Below are 19,801 nucleotides of genomic sequence, written 5' to 3'. Positions count from 1 at the left end.
GTTAAAGGCAAGTGGTATTATTAATAATCTAGTGGTGAAGAAGAACAGAATGAAATGTGGCTAGGCTCTTCTCTTGATCCTTCCCTGCAGAGAACATCATCTTTGGGGTTACTGGTGTTGGTAGGAACATTTGAAAGAGATCTTAGATCAGCATTCAGCAGCTGTACCCAGCCATATCCCAGCTGATGAATATTTGAATGAAAACAGCAATTTCAACTGACAAGTAAAAGCAGATATCTGCATTGTCTGTGAGACAATTGCTTCCTTAGCTTATCAAGTTTTGATTTCTTTATATCACTCCAATAACTATAATAGGACTCGTGCAAAGGTGATGTTCAGTTTAACTGAATTGATAAAGAGACACAAGAAAACTAGATAAAGTTTCATAATGGTTATCAAATCCCTATACCTAAGACAAAATTGATCTTGAGAGCTTCAAGGGGAAGAGGGATGCTAAGGTGAAAATTTGGCTTTTGGGTGTTGGAAGAACTGTTTGTCATGTTCCTTTACTTACCTCTACTCCCAGGATTTGATATTAGGAAGCTTTCCCTGCTTAGTCCTGTCCTGCAAGCCATACACAAGGAGGACAAGGTGTGACCTGCCAAGGTTGAAGGCATAATCATGTTGCAGCAAAACAGCACAGGGAAAGCCTGCAGGTTTATAGGCAAACAAAATGTACAGTTTGTCTCTTCAAAGTAGAGAGTGGAAGCTTTGATTGGAAGTTTGTCTCTTTCTGTAGTGAGTGGAAGTTTTTATTGTGCTTTGTGGAAAAAAAATAGGTTTCTCACAAAATTTTCTAGGCAAGAATTAAATGTAGTTTGTTTTGATCTTGTGCAGCTATGATAGAGTATCTGACATAGTGAATGAAAACTTAGAATGATATATATTATCTCTTCATTGTTAAAGCAACCTTATTGTGGAATTTGTTATAGATTGAGTGTACTGGTACACAAGGGAAATAATACTTAGAGTGTGAAATGACTTTTAGAGTTGTGAAGTCAAGTGGCCTTTTTCAAAATTTTAATATCTCAGGGGGGAGGCTATCAATTGTATCTTAGACCAATCTTATATTTTTGTTTTTTACACTTCTCTGCTTATTAAAACCTGATGTTTATACTGGCTGAACTAGTGAGAAATATTAGAGGAAGAGAAGAGGTATTTCAAGGTGCTATCCCAGAAAATGAATTTATTCCTACTGCTGTGTATTCTCTGAGAGAAAAGCAGTGGGAGTGCAAGAGCACCTGAAGACATTTCCCCAGTTTGTACCATTGATTTGAGCTGAGATTATTTTCATGTTTTTTCTGAGTCAGCTACATGTGAGGCTTTTGGACCTGGAGTGTAGGCAGCATTGTACAGCTGACTACATGTGACAGGGAGAGGTGTCAAATCAAAATAAAAAAGATACATTTTTGCAGTGAGAACAATCATTCACTGGAACAACCTACCCAGAGATGTGGTAGTGTCCCCATTGCTGGAGGTTTTCAAGACACAGTTAGAGAGAATGCTCAATAATCTCATCCAGTCTCCCTTTCCCACAAAGGGTTGGGCAGGTCAATATTTCACGGTCCCTTCCAACCTGGGCTGTTCTGGGATTCAGTGCTAATAAATAGGAAAAAGATGGAGAATACCAATAATACTTTGTAATTAAGAGCTGTGTAAACCTTCGTGCCAGTATCAGCTTCTGATTTTCTGGAAGTTTCTATATTGATTTGCACTTGTGTCTTCTATTAAAAGGCATTGAAGACAAATGGGATTTTCTTCACAGAGAAGAAATAAATGGGGGATGTCCTTTAATGTGTGTGTGTGTTAGCAAATGTGCCTGCCTAAGACTGCAAAGTTTGGAAAGTGCTGGTTTACCATCATTTCTCCTGCAAAATTCAATTCTTTCTCTATGATGCATCTTAAAGAACTGAAAACACTTTCTGTGACCTGCCACCCAAATAGCTCCTTAAAAACATTTGACGATTGCTCATCTGCAAGAATCTAAAACGTGACAAAGCAGGGAGATGCCAGACATTCTTCAGGCTGAGTTATGTTTACTTCATGGAAGCTGTTAGGAATCCAGCACAGTATCATCCTGAGTCTTAGTCCTGGCTGTGGTCTTAGCATGTACTGTTTGTATTAACTAGAAAAATGTAAGAAAAAGTCCTTTTCTTCTATTGCTTTCTTCTGCCTGTTGTTCTGTCTATTCTTCATCCATTTCTTCAGCATTGCCAGTTAGATGTGATGGACAAAAAGGCATTTTTCCTTTGTTTACTTTGTCACAATCAGCTTCTTTCAGAAATTGAAGCTGCTTCCACCACTGAATATAAGGGCTGCACATCCAGGTCTTGCAAACCATTAATCTCATCCCCACAGGGATCATGTTCATGCTACTCCAAAAGCTGAACCCTTCTTTAACACTCAACCACCTGCAGCTCAGGCTGCAGGCCTTTCCAGGTCCAGGGCTATATAGAATTACTGCTGTACATCTCCTCTACATGTATCTGACCTCTGTTTGCACTGACTTATGTGCTCCAATTATTTTTCAACTTCCTGTGGTAATAAATTCAATTATTTATTTATATACTGTTGTTAAGAAACTTCTTTTCTACTCAAGCGCTTGCCTACTAACTGCTTTTGGCATCCTTATCCATATGTACTGTGAGGAATTGAGAGCAAATAATTAATAGGCCACCCTCTTCAGTCTAGTCATCACTTTCTAACCTGTTTCTATCCAGAAGTGTCCTTTTTTGCATGGAAACCATTTGCAATTACTGACCAGTCTTTCTTCTATGAACCATTCGTTTTTATGTTGTTGAGGGTTTGTTGTTATTCTTTTTTGGGGGGGTGTGTGCTTGTTTTGTTTGGGGTTTTTTTTTGAGATGTGACTAGAACTATTTTAAAGATTTGGTCTCATTCTATGCTGTTTCTAGCTCTCTCCTATTAATTTTTGACATTTTTGCCTTTTTGGCTGCTGCTGAATGCTATTTTCAGGGAACTATTCAAAATTACTCTGAGCTCTTTCCTGACTTGTAAAATGTAATGATGGGCTGTTATTTAAGTGTGGTTTTTATATTTGGGTTTTTTTTCCTCTTGTGCATAGATTTGCCTTTTTTTACCTGATATTTCATTATTCAGGTGCTCAATATTGCCTAAACTACCTTGGCTGTCTTTAGCTCTGATTTTCCCATCTCATCTTTAATCATCAGTACAGACTCACTTTTGCTGATTCTTCAGGACTATGTTGAACACCTCAGTACCCATGGAAGTGTAATGTCTGCAGCATGCAGAACAACTTCTGTTCTTCTTCCTTCAGTTACAGGAGGTATTTCTCTTTTGTCCTATGGGAGCAGTTTCCTTAAGATGCTTGATTGAAAATTTTGTCAAATCTCTTCTTGAAAAATACGTGTTGCCTGCATTAACATGCTTGTTGATTTCTGTGAAGGATTTTAATGAAATAGCAAAGTTTAGACTGCTGGACAGTCCTGTATTAATTTATCCTTCTTGTATCTGGATCTATTTAGTAATAAAATATTACATTAATTCCTTATCTAGGACAGTTATTATCTAAAAGTTAGGAACTAGGATGAAAGTTTTAAGTGATAATAAAGTTATAAAGCAATCAGTTCTCAAATCAGGAGTTTGTTTTGTTTGGGCAGAATAACAAAGCAGTTCAAGGTCAACATCAAAATATTGAAGGAGATGTTTGGAAAGAATGAGCATCCTTCGTTGTGTGCCTTTTATCTCAGTATCTTTAAGGCTATTTATTTATCTTCCATTACCTCAGGTAGATAATGCACAGCTTTTTTTTTTTTTTCCCCCTTGGTATTTGCCAGACTGTTGTCCAGAGGCACTCTAAACCCCCAAAACTTTGATTAACAATAAAACTTTTGATGCATTGGTATTTCAGCATTTCTTCTATTAAGATTAGTCTTATCTTGTTAGTCTTATGGTGTTGTTGAAATTACCATGAGTTCCTGTATCTTCTTTTAAGAGATTTTCTAAATAATTTATCCAGTTTTGTATTTTTTATTTCATAATATATTAGAATCCTTGAATCTTTTTCATTCCACAATTCTCTACCAGTGTTTTAAACTTTAAATAATGGGTTCCATTACTTTAATGAAACCTTGTTTACTTTATTTGACATAAAGAAAAGAGAGGTAAGGTAATAAATCTTAATGTTCATGACTACATACTTATTGTATACAAATTGTTTATAAGTAGGCAAATACAGAATGCCATTTTGACTTGTCATATATAGAGTTGTAAAATTAGCAACATCACAATTTCTTAGTAGAGTGATGACAAAAGCAATACTGAGTTCTAGCATAGCTTATAAAGTGCAATGGAGCAGGACTAAGAAACATGAATTTGGGTCAGTTTCACTCAGTATCAAGATGTGATTGCTGCTCCTTTCCCACTTTGTCTCCTTGCTTTTCTCCAGGAGATACCAAACTGTCTGCAGCTGCAGTAGAACAAGAGGTGTTGTACAAACTCAGTCATTTGCTGGTTGTGAACTGAGGGACTGAAATGCAATTCCATGCCTTACTCACTGCTCTTACTGCAGATATGGAGTGTCCTGAAAAGACCAGACAATTGCAGTAGGTCTGATATTTCTGTGGCAAATCTTGACCCATGGCATGTTCTGAAGCTTTTTAAAGTCTCATAGAGTGAATAAAACTCTGCATCTTTTACATTCTTCTCACATCCCCTATTTCCATTTTAGGTTTTGAGGTAAAAATGTCAAAACTAGTATATGAAATGCAGCCCCCAAAGTGTAGAATTCTTTCCTTGCAGAAGCAGCTCTCTGGTTTAAGCTCATCTCTTTCCTAGGCCTCCCTGTGCACAACACTGATAAAACCATACCAAATGAGTGTGGGGTTTTTTGAGAGGTTGATGAGATGAGATTGTGCATAAAGCTGGTACATTATTTTTTGGATCAGCTCCTGGATATAATCAGGGATGGAATGGTGTTGGCTAAATAATTTTATCAGGGAAAGATTTTGACAAAGGACATGAGGAACATTTTGCTACATTTGGCGTGTGCTATTCCAGAAGAGCAGAGCTGTTGTTTTCCTCAAAGCTTTTTTCTGAACTGTTTAATTACCCAGAAACATGTGGGGTTTTGGTACAGAATGTGCCAGTCAATGCATAAAAATTCCTTTTTTTCCTGATAATTTTGATTTTTGTTATTAACTTTCCTAGTCCTAGATTTTGGAAAACAATAATTGAAAATGGCAGAAATAAGGTTAGCAAACTATGTGTTCTCAGAGTGTTGTACCTGGTAGCCTTCTAAAAGAAAATGAGAAATTATTTTTCTTACCATGTTTTCTAGAAGAAGCAAGCCAATAAGGATAATTTCCCAATTAGAGGGCAAATTGTAAAGATTCTGAATCTAGAATTTTAACAAGCAGCCAAAATAGGCCTCACTTTCTTCCTGCCGAGAAGAGTTTAAAAGTAAGAGAGATTCTGTACTGTGTTCACTGAAATAATCAAAGGTTAGCTTTGATGTTTCACATTTTGAAATGCTGAGTTCAGTCTGGTGCATATGCAGAATACATCAGTGTGTCCTTAAAGTGAGGAAACTGCAAGTAGATGGTTAAATTCTCTTTAGGTCCTTGGTGTTAATACCTGGAAGACAGAATGGTTGAGGTGCTTTTGAAGTGGATGGTGTAAGAGAGCATTCACTTCTTTACTTTTTAGGACACCTGAAAAATAAAAGGTTGAATTGCCATTAGCAAATTTTTGCTGTTTAGCATTACCATGTGCTCCCAGTCTTGAGATTCTGTGAGTAGAGACTTTGTATGATGTAGTGGAAAGGTGGCTCTGGAGCTGGTTTGGGCTGGTTTGTTTGGGTTTTTTTAGGTCCTAGCAATAATCCCTTGTCCCTCATTTTGGATTCCGATGGTGTGCAGAACTTCAAGAGCACAGGAAATTGGGACTTGCTTCTCTTCTCACAAACAACTGCTTGCTTTCATTTTCAGACCATCTTTTCTGCAAGTCAGCAAATCTGTTCTTTCTGAAGAGGTGGAGCAGTGTGCTTTCTCCCTTTTCCCCCACATTAAAATAAAGAGGTCAGGTTAAATTTTCCTGAAGCTACTGCATCTATGTTTCAAATAAGGACAAAAAAAAAAGGACAAATTATTTACCCTATTATTTTGGCCGTGGATTATTGATTGCAGCCACTGGCAAGTCTCCTTCTGGCCACATATAGTTCAGGCCAAGTAGCTGATTTGGGGATCTAAGAGCAGGAGAGAACCATGACGCTTCTCAAGTCAGATATGCAGCCAGAGATTACCTGAGAGAGGCTTGCAGGTACTACCTGAGATTAAGTATCCCCTTGGGATAGTGGTGTTTTCAAACCAGAGACAGTAGACAGAGCATTGCTTTTCAGTAATCAGGTAAAGCATCTGTGCAGTCAGTCAGTTGTAATGGTGATATGATGCTCTGCTCTACTAAAAATTTCAGTCAGAACTCAGCTGTCCTCAGTCTTTTAATTTCAAAGCTTTGTTTGCACTGGGAGTTTGGACACAGTGTGATTTTCACACTATGAAGTTCTTTGAGCAAGCATTCCCAAACTGATGTACTTTTCCATTTAAATTTAATTTTTAGAAGTTGTGATAGGAAGAGGCAGCATATTTACAGCACAATTAAATTTATGTACTATGTAAAGGCTGCTTGCAAAAAGGTTGATCTCACAAAATTCACCAGATGTTATTTATGACTGAAGTTTAATTCAGTGCTGTGCCTGTATTATAAAATAACCTTTTAAAGAATGCCAATTAATATTTTACAGTGTGAGATATAAGAAAAGCCATGTCATGAGCATGCCTGATGGAACAGTCTCTGTGCTAACAGCTTGTTTCTGTATGATGTGTGAATTTTGGAGTATTTATTTCACCTCTGTCTTAATTACTACATTATCCTGTCTAATGCAACACCTTTGCAGCCCTCAAGTTATTAAATCAAATATGCTGTGTTGGTTTCACCTTGAAATTAATAACTGCTTCAATTAGCAAAAGAGGGACTCTGAGGAATTTGTTGCTGATTCAGCATGTGCCTCATTGGAGGGTCCTCCGATTCAATTCATTGCTAACTTGGCCAGTAAAATATACATAGAATATCTTTGCTAAATGCATCAGTAACAAAGTGATCTTTTTGTCTCTGAAGATTGTGGGTCTTAGCTTTCAAATACAAGTTAAAAAACAACCAAAACCAAAAAAAAACCAACCAAAATCAGGCTTCATCCAAGCTCCTGAAAACCTGCCTTTACATAGTACATAAGTTGAATTGTGCTGTAAATATGCTGCCTCTTATCACACCTTCTAAAAATTAAATTTAAATGAAAAACTACATCAGTTTGGGCATGCTTACTGTAAGAACTTCATAGTGTGAAAATAGCACTGTGTGACTACATCTGAAGGGTTCTTGTCAGAAGCATAATCAGTAGCAAGGAATAACACAGCACTCAGAAATCTGTAAATGATTCAGCAATACAGGCAAAACACCTTCTACAAAGTGTGTTTGCAGAATCTTATATTGCATTAATAGATCTTTTGAGAAGAAAAGAGCTTTTGGCTCCAATTTTGATTTGACATCACACCTAATTGCAGCACTGAGGACTTCCTCCCTCACCCCACCTCTCTGGAGAAAACTAAAATTGAACAATCATCCTTTGCATTATTAATCTATTACTATTTGTGGTGGTGGTTTTGTTGTTGCTGCTGCTGTTATACCTGGTTTTAGAGCTAGATATTGACAAGAGAAATTAGTGCTGCTGCTGCCCTCAAAATTGTTTCTAGGAAAAAAGCTTAAGATGTGGCATTACAAAATATTGCTGCTTTTCCACACTTCTGTATTGTATGCAGGCAGGAAGGAAGAGGTGATATGAGCTTTGCTTTTTCACAGACAGCTAGACCTACAGGTTTCATGTGTGTACTCTAGGAATAAAATTGGACTGTTCCTAGCAAAAGAAACAATTCTTGTGACCTAATACACAGCATCCCCGGATCCAGGTTGGGACATTGCAGCCTGGATGAATGAACTACCAGGTCTGCAGAAAAAAAGTAAGCAGTCAAAATCCACACAATGGCAGCTTATTTGAATAAGTTGATAGTGAAGATATTCCTGTCCTGGTGTGCAGCAATTTTTGAGACAACATTCTGTGGACTAGGATCCATAACTCTCTTCTCACAAAAAGGAAGTGAAACAGCTTCATCGTGCACTTTTGGCCTGTTCGTTTTTGTAATGCAAAAATAGGTGTCCATGTATCACTAAAGTAAGCAAATATCAATCTGATTGTGTCCAGGTAGGATAAAATGGGAATAAAACACGTGTTGTGCTGCTTTGCCATTTATCTATGCAAGATGGAAAGCCAAGTATAATCTCCCTGCTTGAAAGCCCACAGTTGAATTCTAGATCGCAAAGAAAGCTATTTATTATTGGTTTGTTCAACCAAGTTTGCCCTCTGGGGTTACCCTTTGTGATTGGGAAAGAAAGAATTTAGTTTGATTTCTTCATTTGGAAAATTTTTTGCTTGAGTAGCAACAAGACTCTTGGGTCAACAAGCAATAGTGTTCTGTTCTAATTGCCTTCAACATATTTATGTTTCGGAGTCAGGCTGTTAGTAGCTTTTTCCAAATTATGCAAAGTTGATATCCTGCTGCCCTACAAAGCAGAATAATTTATAGAATGTTTCTATGTAGAAATTGCTTTCAAACATTTTGCTTCATATAGGAACCTTAAGGTTTTTCTTTAAAAAGGATGAATTAACACCAAGAAACACTGATTTTTTCCCCCTTAATCTTATCTGTCTCCCCTCCACACAAATGTATTTGCTCTCTTTTTACATTTACTAAGAATAAAGTCAAGTGGCAATTTGAGAAAATATCGACTCAATCTCCCAACTCTGCCCACACCCTAGACAAAAATAAATGTGTAACTAGAATGTGATATATAATACATCCAGTCCAGACAGCAGAAACATATCTAGGTTTCTCCAAATCTGTGAGAAGGAGTAGAAGAAAGAAACCCACGTGACTCTGTGTGGCTGAGTACATGATGCTCATTTAGGCAAAAGCACGTTGGGTGGTATTATCATCTCCTGGTATTCTGAGTGGTGCAGTTTCTGTTGGGAGATTCATCAGTGCTCAGGTCCTGCATCAGAGGGGTCCCTCAGCCCCACACAACAAGACTGGCACTGCCTCCTAAACAATTCTACTTCTAAATAGGAAGTTGTCTAGGAGGAGGAAGAGAGCAACATTTTTTACTCACATATAATTTCAACTTTTTTAAACTATCCTGTTTTAACTTCACTGCCTTTATGTTGTAATAGACTTTTTTCCAGGTACTTCCTTGCTCTGGGTGTGTTTTGAACTGCCCTCCTGAATGACACCAAGTGTACTGTTCTCCCACTCTTATCTTCACACTTTCTTATATGCTGTTTCTTATGCTTAGAAATCCTTATTCTCCATGCCAAATATCCTCCCACTCTATATTCACATTCTTCCTTTAAATTGCATTTCCTTAAAGTCTATAAAAAATAATCTGCAAGTTAAGAAATATAGCAACTATGCCTTGAAATCTGTCTTCTGATCATCAGATTTGCTCCTGTTGGCTGAATTCTTTAACTTATGCATAATACTGAATAAACCAGGGATTCATTCTTCCTTAATATCACATGTACCATCTTTTTCACTACATATATATATATATATAAAATTTTATTTTAAAGTTTGCCAAAGTTCACACTAACTGGTTTCCTAGAGGTCACCTGCCTGAGCAGTGCTTTTTGTTGTCTTCTTGCTTTTCCAGCTGAAAGCCCACTGATGGGGAAAAAAAAAATAGGTCAGTAAGATATCATTCTTATAAGAGAGCTGAGTCCAGTATTTTAGGTGCAGTCTTTACCAGATAAAATTACCATTTTGGAGTTCTGTCTCAAGGATATTTGTTCAAAGTAATGCTCCAGAATGAATAAAAACTACAAGTGAACAAAAAAATAGGTTTTCCTGAACTTGTATGCAATTCTTAAAACCATTTGTTTTCACAGAGAGGTTGTGCTGCTTATAACCTCATTTCTGTGTGTTCTTTTTTTTTTGCTAGATAAAAGAACCTTGAAAATAAAAAAAAACTGCATCCAAACCAGAGTAATTTATAAAAGTTTGATTCATGCGACATTGACTCCTACTTGCCCCTAAAAAAAAAAAATTGGAATTGGAAAATTTTCAGGCTGTCTAAACTAGGCTTTCCTTAAAAGAAATACCTTTTTTAAAAATCTGGGTCTACTAGTCTAAAAAGCTAGTGAAATGCTGCTCCGCATTGTTTCTAAAATACATACATTCTTCATCTGTTTGCTGATTGTCTGCAGCATAACATTCAGCCTAAAATTCTTGCAAGACAGAAAAAGTTGTTATAAGCCACTCCTTTAGATGCTTTGCTGCAAGAGAAATAAATCTAAACACTGACTGCTAACAAAACAAACTCTAAAAACATTGCTAAAACAAATGAAGCTGACATTTTACAGGATGAAAAGTGCTATTTTTGAACACAGTTATGATCTTTTAGTAAGTCTTAAATTTCCATTTAGCTATGTTAAAATATTGTCTGTGAGTGAAATAGCTCCAATTGCTTTTTCTCTTAATGTATCAAGGAAAAGCTGAAGCTGGGACCAGAATGGATCCTCTGGGAGTGAAGTGCAGAACTCCCAGAATAAGTTTCACTAAACTCTTTTGGAATTAGTTTGAGATTTCCTTAAACTGTGATGTAAATTTTTGATCATAACCAAACCAAATGCCTTGTTGTAGAGGTTGGCCTTATTGATAATGGAACAGCATCACCTTTCACCCCCAAACTTTTTGGTTTTCAGTCTCAACAATGTCATAACTACCCATTACTGGAGATATTCTCCCAGGATGCATGTCAGGCTGGACATGCATCAAAACATTTCACTTTCTGCCTGACCTAACTTTTCCTTTCTCTCATTTAAGCAGCTTATTGAAAACCATCCAGTTTTATGTGTTCCTGAACTATGAGGAAAACAGGAAGCAGAAAAGGAGATTTTTTTCCTGTCATACTGCTCTGTAAATCAAGTCCTACATGTGCAGCTTGTAGTTTCAGGGAAGTCTGTAACCATTTAGTTTGAGGGGAGTTTTTTAGAAATTGTGTTTTCCTTCAGCTTTCTCTAATCTCTTCCTTTAAAATATTTTTGTGATAGAATTATTTACATTTAACCCTTGTCTCTGAGGCTGCAACCTGGAAGTGTTCTGATTGTTAGAAACTATTATTGAATTCACTCAGGAATCTCAATAGTCAGAAATTAATCCCTGAATAAGAACAGATCTTTTGGATTCACACAGTGGTTGCATATACACTGCATGCCTCAGTGGAATTGTTCTGTATCCTAAAAACAGAAACACCACTTTGTGTTCCAGGTTTTACCTTGAGCAGTTGTGTGGATGTTGGAGTGGGTGGAACTCACTCGTTAAGGTTATCACAGAGGTGTCTTACTTTTGTCCTGGAACTATGACTCTGTTGTTTCGTAAATTGGCTGAAGCAGGATCTTAATATCTTGCAAATTTAAGTATTTACCATGAAAACCACTCTTTAGTCATAAAAATGAGATGCAATAGGAAACTATTAGTCAATTTTTTTCCTGTGTTGCAGACAATAAAGAAAATGTCTTCCAATTTCCATGCAGGACCTTTTGTCACAAAGGGCAAGAATGTACATGAGTCAGCTTCAGTTGGGATTCTTTTTCCTTTTCTCAGTGAATGTTCCTATTTTACAAAGTTCTTGGAGTCCTAATGCAAAATTTCAAAGTGTTTCTATTAAGATATTCTGCATCTGTTTTTAGGGGGTTTGTGGGTTTTTTTTTAAATTGTGTTGTGATTTGGGGTTTTAAAGTTTTAGGGGGATAGTTAATATATGCCAACAAACTGTGTACCTTAAGCTATATTAATGCTTTGTCTTTGAAAACACTTTTCTGGTACAAACATAAGAAAAATGCCCTGTTTTGCTCAGACTTTGTTTGAAGGAAGTTTACTGGGTCTTGAGTACTTCAAAGCTGAAAAACCTAATTCAAAATGTTATGTGAATTCTATATATTTTTACAGCTATACAAAATGGAGTGCAAAAAGTTACCTTTTTAGTTTGGTAACTTTTTACAACCACTGTACAGGACAACAAAGAAAAAAGTTGCAAAAAGTCACTCAGAATTCAGCTGCTGCATCGTGAGCAAGCAGCTCCTGTTATTGACAAATGAGGCTTGACCACAGGCAGCATGAGGTCAAGAAATATTAATAAAATGCTTTCTTAACTGGTTATTTCTGCCCTTTGTGTTCCCTTTCTGACACATGGCAGATCATTTGGGGTCAGGTGCCCAGCTATCAGTGGGGATGGAGTGAAGCACCTTTCTCTGAGCCTTTGCTGCCACAGACTCAGCTGTGACTCAGCCAGGGGAAGTTAACTGATTATACTTAACTTTCTCTACTATGGTAAAATAAGTTGCAGAGAGAACACACTGAAAGCCAAGGGCCTCTAAATACTTTTCCCTTTTATGGAATAGAGCTCCCAGAGCTCTCCATTTCCTGGAGATTGTACTCTAAGCCTACACAGTGGTAAAAGAAAGTTCTCTGCATTCACTGATCTGTATCTGACTACAAATTTGAGCTCAGGGTATAATTTTTTTCCTAACTATTTTAAGCAGTAAGTTTATAATAACAGACCAAAATGTTAAAAGCACTCCATCCTCTCTGTTATTTCTTTTTCTTATTTTTTTCCTTTAGATTGTCTCCTCTTAGTGTGGGAATGAGCAGAATTTGGTGACTTGGATAGGTAACTTGTGTTTAACTCATTTTGTAGGTGCACAAGGCTCGTGCATACTGAAATTGTAGACCTTCACCCACATCCACTCTGCCTGTGACATGTGAGTTATCTGTACATGTATTTAATTTTAAAAGGTAATTTTGAAGCTTTTGTCATTTCTGAAAGAATGGAGTTTTTGGGGGAGATCATTTACTTTGATAAAACACTAGAATAATCTGATTACATCCTTTGATAAGATAGAGGCAGGCCAGAGAGAGTTTGACCAATGGAGAAAAAAAAGAAAAATAGAAATAAGAGGATCTTGAAATCATCTCAGTGCCTAGGATGCTAGTATGTGTTCGTGCACCTTAACTGTTTTTAAAGTGCAGGTGCATTTTTAATCTCTTTTCACTGTCTTCAGGGCCAATAATTACATGTGTTTCAGTTGGTCCCTCACTGAATTGCACATATTATTAACATAATTTTCTTCTTTGATTGAAGCATGTTTATTCTTGTGGAAAGGAGACGAAGCTGGCAAAGCTAATGGTAGCATGATTCCAAATGCTGTTCAGCAGGCAGGTGAGCCAGGCTTAGAAGCAGGCTAGTCAAGCTCTGCACATTCTAGCTCAGGCTGTCAGCTGGTTTTGTAAATAGAGGTGTGAATTTCTGTAAGCTCCAAGACTGCACTCTGCCCTAATGCTCTGGTGAAAAAGAAAAAATGTACCTTCCAGTGACATAAATTTTCCAAGGACATTTCTTTATGCTCTGTCTACATTTCTGAGATGCAGATAAGCTTCTCTAATTCTTGTAGAGTGTTCTCACAAAGCCCCCTGTTTCTATGTATTTTGACTCCATGTGACACTCAGTGGGGCTGTTTTCATAAGGTAATTTCAGCAGTGATGGAAGAACATTTATTCACTAATAGTTAGGTTTTCATCTTTCCTAACCCTTTGCCTTTCCTACCAGTATAGAAGACAGTAACTGATCAGAAAATGGCAGAACTCATTGCAGAGCATGGTGTATCCACTTGCATTTACAGTATATGATGTTTGTGCTGGTTAGCATCATAGTCTTTAAAAAATATGGGCTACTGACTTTAAAAACACTGCACGGGTTAAAGTTCAGCTTTCAGAGTGAAAGTTAATAATTTTAGAGTTCTCAATCATATAGTTTATTAATTGAACTACATGCTTATACTGAAATACCAAAATGCAGTCCCCCTCACTTTGGCAGTGTAGTGGACTGCAGCAATGCAGTTAAGGTGTGCAGAGATGGTGTTTGATTTGAGAAGCCTAGGAATATGAATAATTATGTGTAAGCTTTCACTGCTCCAATATAGTCCTCAGCACTGGGGTTTTCTGGAGTGGTACTAGGAAAAAATGGAAAGTCAGAAGGAGAAATTTTCCTACTGATCAGTACAGAGATTTGAAGCTTATTCCTATTTGCGAGATATCTCTGTAAGGAAATCAGAGTAGGATTCTAATTGTGTCAGAGACAGCCTGAACTCGGTCCACTCCAAATCTGGGGGTTGTTAAGGTGGCATAAATTCATCTTTCTACCCTCCTTTTTCCCTTGGCTGTACTTTCTGTGCTGCATCTCTAGGACAACACAGCTCGGGATTTGTCCCTTTCTATTCTTAGACAAGCCTGCTGATTTATTTCTTTTAAAGTTTTTTTTTTCTTTTTAGATCTGAAAAATGAACTGAAACTTGATGTGCTTAATAGCTCTTTCTTGTTTCAAGATAAGTTGCATTACTTTTTAAAGTTTAGTATGTGCTAAGAACTCAGCTAAGACTGGGAATAAACCACTTTGCAATAGCTTCTACAATTCCATGTAGGACTGCAAACATGCTTTGGCCATGACTTGAAACATTCCTGATTTTTCAGGCCCAGCATTGGGTTGAGTGTATCAGAACCATAATAAATTCATAAGGCAAACACTAAGAGGGATTAGATAAATAGCCACATTTTTTTTCTCTTTTTTTTTCAGTTTGAATTTGAGTTCTTACAAACTCAAATTTTGTAAAATGCCAGGATTTTGTGACAGAGATGAAAAGCAAGTCTGTCTCACTTTTTTTCACTACCTTGTTTCCATCTCAGCTTCGTGGGTTGCTAATAGTTGGTGACTGGGTTTTATACAAAAAAAACTTAATTATTGAAACACTCATGCATTCAGTATCTGTCTAATCTGTGGATTTATTACAATATACATAATCATAAATATGTCTTTTCCACCCTATAGGGACTTTAATTGTTTTGCCTTAATAGCCATTTAAAAAGATTTAATTCGTAGAAAATTTTCTCTACTACTCTTTGAAGTCAGAGGTGGGTAAAATCGTGATACAAGCATGAACTACCACTTACTTTTGTAAAGTTAGAAAGTCACTTGTAACAGGCACAAAAATGTCTAGAAAAGCTTGAAACATGCAGTCCCTACAGCATGCACTGCTCTGAAAAATCCTTATACCCACTGTTCAAAAAGAGTCTGTATCTTGGTCTTCATAATGATGTCACATTTTTCAGAGCTGTTATTGAGGAACTGAAATGATATAATTATTTTTTCCTGAACACACCAATACTTGTGTAGGATCATTTTTACAATCTATTCATTCTGCATTATCATGTGAGAGAGCCTTGTATTCCTCGTCTAGTGAAAGCGAAAATTAAGTTTCCAACATAATGTGAAATGAACATAATAAAAGCAGGGGTCTTAGCTGCTTCTGTAGTCTAGAGTTTTCACACATTCTGTAGGTTTTACAACACAGATTTTCTTCTGTGAGAGCTGAGGTGAGGCACTTGTCACTACTGAGACTGTGACAGTGTTTCTTGTGAATGGTTTTGCCTCTTTTTGCTTTTATTTTAAAGCAACAGATGTATTTTGACAAATGTAATTGGCAACCTCAAAAAACCAACATGTTCCTGAATACATTTCTTTGCCCACCCCTGAAATGGAAGGGAAAAGTGTAGCAGGTTAATGTCCAGTGCAGTAGTGAGGAGTTCCCAGTGGAGACACAGTGTGTGCACCAGGTGGCCTCAGCTGCGTGTGTGTGACCTGCAGGCACCGCCGGGGAGCGCAGTGATGCATTCGTGAGGACACTGATGAGGACAGCGCCCTGATTCCTGGGCAGGTGCCACAGTAAGTATTGCAACCACCCCCTGCCACTCTAAGGACTGATTTGTGCTTTGCACTGCTGATCCTCAGACTTTGGTACAGGCTGTCATGCTGATGTTACCCTTGTGAATGCATTGCCTCCCCTTGATACTAATAATGAGAGTTTTCTCAGCTAATAGGTAGTTTGTGGTTTTTTTTCCTTCTTTGGGCATTTCTGCTGTTTTGCTTTGGAAGTGTCTTGCACCTTGTTGTCTTGTGCAGAGGTACACCAAGTCTTTTCACAATTCACCTTGCTCAAAGGAGAAGTGCCACCCTCTAGGGTTCAAGTTTTGGTCCTCTGAGATCATGCTCTGTAGCATGAAGGCTATTAGTCACTAAAAGGCATATTATGGAATAGATGACTGAGAAGGGACCCTGGCAATATCTGTCAGTATCTGAAGGCAGGTGTCAGAGGATGGATCCAGACTCTCCTCGGTGGTGTTTAGCAACAGGACAAGAGGCAAGGGCAGAAATTGATGCACAGGAAGTTCCATGTGAGCACGAGGAAAAACTTCTTCACTGTGCATGTGACTGTGCACTGGAAAAGATTGTCCAGAGAACCTGTGGAGTCTCCCTCACTGGAGAACTTTCAAGAACTTTCTGGATGCAGTTCTGTTCCCTGAGGTCTGGGATGACCCAGCTTGAACAGGGAGGTTGGACAAGATGACCCCTGTGGTCCCTTCCAACCTGAACTATTCTGCTGTTCTGTGATATCCAGGATATGATAACAGGATGCTGTTTGCTTCTTAGAGGATATTTAGAAAAGGCAGTTTGGTCACATCATAGTGACAAATGGAAATTGTAAAATGGAGGAAAGAGATGGAAATAGCAACAAGAACAGAAGGTTGTCTGTTTTGAATGCGTTTGCTAAGTTATACTTGACCTTGAAAGCTTGAGTTAATAAAACACAAGATAGCATTTTTAATTTAAACCTTAATACTGTTTATTATTGTAAAGTGATCTCAGTTTTTGAGCATAGAGTTTTAAATGGATTTGATTTGTATTTTTGGCATCTAACCCAGCCTGCAGATCACGAGGCCTCCCAGAGCTTATGCCTTCAGGCTAACTTGAAACAGATACTGCCAGCAGTGCATGATCCTCTTAGTCAACCTTGCAGCTCCACGTGCTTCACGCTGCCCACCATGCCAACCTTACCTGAAGACAAGGGACAAGCAAAAGAGGCCCAGCACAACAGCTCTCCTCCAGCCAAAGTAAGCTCTCTTACTTACAGAGGTGTTTTCTGACACTTGCTGGAAACCTGAGGCTGAAACATGTTTGTGTTTATTTAGGGGCTTATAAAATCAAATCTATTTGTTGCTCTGTATTAGGGTGTTTTGCTTAATTGATGAAGCTATGAATGGTCCTTCAGTTGAAATCCTTTGAGTTCCTCAAATATTTTATAGCCTAAGGAATGAGAACTTGAATTGCTCAAGCAGTTGTTTATCATTTTGAACTGGAGGCTTATAAATGGTTCAGAACAGACAGACATATATCAAAGCTGTCCAAAAATGTCCTTTCTGATGTTATGAAATAAAACTTTAAACTTTGAAAACAGAACTTGGGCTTGCACTTCAACAACTAGTGTTGTTTTTACAGATATAGAGGATGTTATGCAACTCGTGTGTGTGAAAGATGGACATGGGCATTTTTGGTTTGCAGTCTTGCTCAGTGCTTTATTTGCCACAGCAGAAGATGAACATACACTGGGGCTGTACAGAGGCAGATGGATGTTCCTCAGGCATTTCATCAGTTTGCTTCAAATTTGCATGGCATCTACATGTTTTTACATGTTTGCATTCCAGATAAACATAAAAAATCAATAACAGATGGGTCTTCCCCATTTTCATTAATCTATTCCACAGATAAAAAGTAGCTTCATATTTTAATAAACTGGGGTTGGTTTTTTTGTCATTTGTTAGCTTAGCTGAAGAAAGAACCATTACTGTGATTAAGAAATCACAGGTTATCCAAATAGTTAGTTTTTATGCAAACTGGTGTAAAGAAAGAGGATTTATAGTCTGGCACATCCTCAGTTAAAGATGTGACACTGTCATTAGGTTTGGGGACACTACATTCCAGACTTTAGGTGAAAACATCCGCTACTTTAACATTGTTGGAAAATATTGCCAGCACTGAGCTCTGCACTGATTTGTCCTGCCTTCCATCTAAACTGCACATGGTGCTGAGTGTTAGTTTCCTGCCTTAAGATAAACACCCCAGTTGGATACAAGTTCATCAAGACTACCATCTGATAGCATCTATTAGCTGAAGATGATTTTATTGGGGTTTTTTAACTTGCCTATGTGAAAAGCATTTTAGTACAAAGGACTTGCTGTATAAAACATACCCAGAGATGAAAAATATGAAAATTTAGCAGACATCAGTGATTCTAATCCTGAATTTGCTTGTCAAGTGGGAGAAATGAAAATTTCCAACCTCCTAATATAAAAGCATTAAATTTTTAATACATTTTCCAGGCCTTTTAGACATAGGTCTTAAATGAACTGTGGTAATGTGCTAGTTCATGAATCAGGTCACTGTGCAAAATGCTTCATTTTAGAGAAGTGATTATTTTCATGCCCAAAATCACAGTGGAGTGATTTTAACCAACACACTGCTCATAAGCCTGCTTAAGGTTTGCCACTAGCTAGTGTGAAAACTTGATCTTGTTCATAGCTGTTGTCACTCTTGGCTCTTGCTGCAGGTCAAGCTCTACAGCATGACTGTAAGTCACTCTAAGTATAACAGCTTATTGTGAGATAAGGACTTGCAAGCAAGGAGAGGGCACCCAAAGGAGCTAAAAGCTGGTGGTTTTGTTTTCTGCCACTCAACAGAATTTTCCAAGTCTGGAATTTCATCTCATCTAGAGTGCTGTCTGGTGTCTAACAACTTTTTTGTTCTGTTTCAGGAGATTTTCCTCCACCTTTTTCCTGCATGCCTAAATGCACAGAGATTGCAAAACAGTTCTGACAAAAAGAAAATGAACCTTATATCACATGTAGCTTTCTGCATGCTTCAAGTGTGATCATGCTTTTATATTATGGGAAGACCTGGGTTCTGTGTCTCAAAATCATTTTGAGAGAACAAATGTGGGTTTTCATTTCAGTATTTCTTACAGCAGCCCGGGTTTTTCTGAAGTTCAGTCCAGACTTTTAATTAATATCTGAGAATATGGCCAGGTGGCAGAGGGTTTTCTGTTTCCTGATTTTTTTGTTGTTCTGGGTTTTTTTCCCCAGTGCTTTAAAGAATTTTGTTGTTACACAGTGAAGCTCTGTCACCTGACTGCCTGGCATGGTAGGGCTTTCAGCAGAGTATCTTTGTATTCCTTCTCCCCTCACCATCCTGTTAATGTAAAATCCTGTTGTCTGGATTAGAGACATTTCAAAAGCACATTCTCTCTATGCTTAGTGAGGGCCTGGTAGAACTTAACAGCCAGAATGTCTGGAGGTTCTGCTTCCATCTCTGATGCTCTTGGCTGTGCTGTTATGGACCAAACTGCCTGTGCCACCCTCTCAGCCCTGCACACACCTCCCTGCCAGTCTGGATGGCTCCTGATCACCCTTAGGGAGCAGTTCCCACCTGAGCCACCTGAGAGGTGGAGTCAGTTTTACCCTAATTTTTGTGGAGGGGAGGACTTGGGACAAAAAGGAAGCAAAGACTTGGGTAGCAGGGAACCACTGGTAGTAGGAGATGAGGCAACTGTTGGGAATAGCTGAGGAGCAGATGGGTCTGGAAGCTCCCAATGGAGCAGAGTTAAAGGCACACAAATAAGGTGATGGAAATCTTCTGTGACATCTCTGTGCAGTTGTACAACACTGCACTGTTGTGAGGCAGCTAAAGCTTCCTGTTAAAGCTTCTCTTCCAA

The 19,801-nt window shown here is 37.9% G+C and overlaps 1 protein-coding gene and 1 long non-coding RNA gene across 16 annotated transcripts in view; one reads left to right on the top strand and one right to left on the bottom strand.

The window, feature by feature from the left end:
- Window positions 1–19,801, top strand: part of IRAG1 (inositol 1,4,5-triphosphate receptor associated 1) — a 98,290-nt gene that overhangs the window by 50,202 nt on the left and 28,287 nt on the right. For 9 of the 14 annotated variants that reach the window (XM_064425499.1, XM_064425498.1, XM_064425497.1 and 6 more), the window contains 3 exons: window positions 12,844–12,907; window positions 15,844–15,921; window positions 16,959–17,147. In XM_064425499.1, coding sequence (XP_064281569.1) covers window positions 17,079–17,147 — 69 coding nt within the window. In that variant the 5' untranslated portion in view covers window positions 12,844–12,907; window positions 15,844–15,921; window positions 16,959–17,078. Of the gene's footprint in view, window positions 1–12,843; window positions 12,942–15,740; window positions 15,922–16,958; window positions 17,148–19,801 lie in introns of all 14 variants that reach the window. The other 5 variants (XM_064425503.1, XM_064425501.1, XM_064425506.1 and 2 more) reach the window with 2 other exon arrangements.
- LOC135302157 (uncharacterized) lies at window positions 322–5,778 on the bottom strand. 2 transcript variants are annotated; one of them, XR_010363865.1, is made up of 4 exons: window positions 5,617–5,778; window positions 3,203–3,419; window positions 1,446–1,599; window positions 322–598 (listed from the first exon to the last, which is right to left on the bottom strand). It is a non-coding gene; the product is annotated as an uncharacterized LOC135302157 (long non-coding RNA). The 2 variants fall into 2 exon arrangements; XR_010363864.1 differs by lacking the exon at window positions 322–598 and having other exon boundaries at window positions 1,191–1,599.

Source organism: Passer domesticus, chromosome 6 (assembly GCF_036417665.1).
Source record: "Passer domesticus isolate bPasDom1 chromosome 6, bPasDom1.hap1, whole genome shotgun sequence".
In the NCBI taxonomy this organism is placed as follows: domain Eukaryota; kingdom Metazoa; phylum Chordata; class Aves; order Passeriformes; family Passeridae; genus Passer; species Passer domesticus.
The sequence above is the reverse complement of the archived record's forward strand: the minus strand, read 5'-3'. Positions and strand labels throughout refer to the sequence as shown.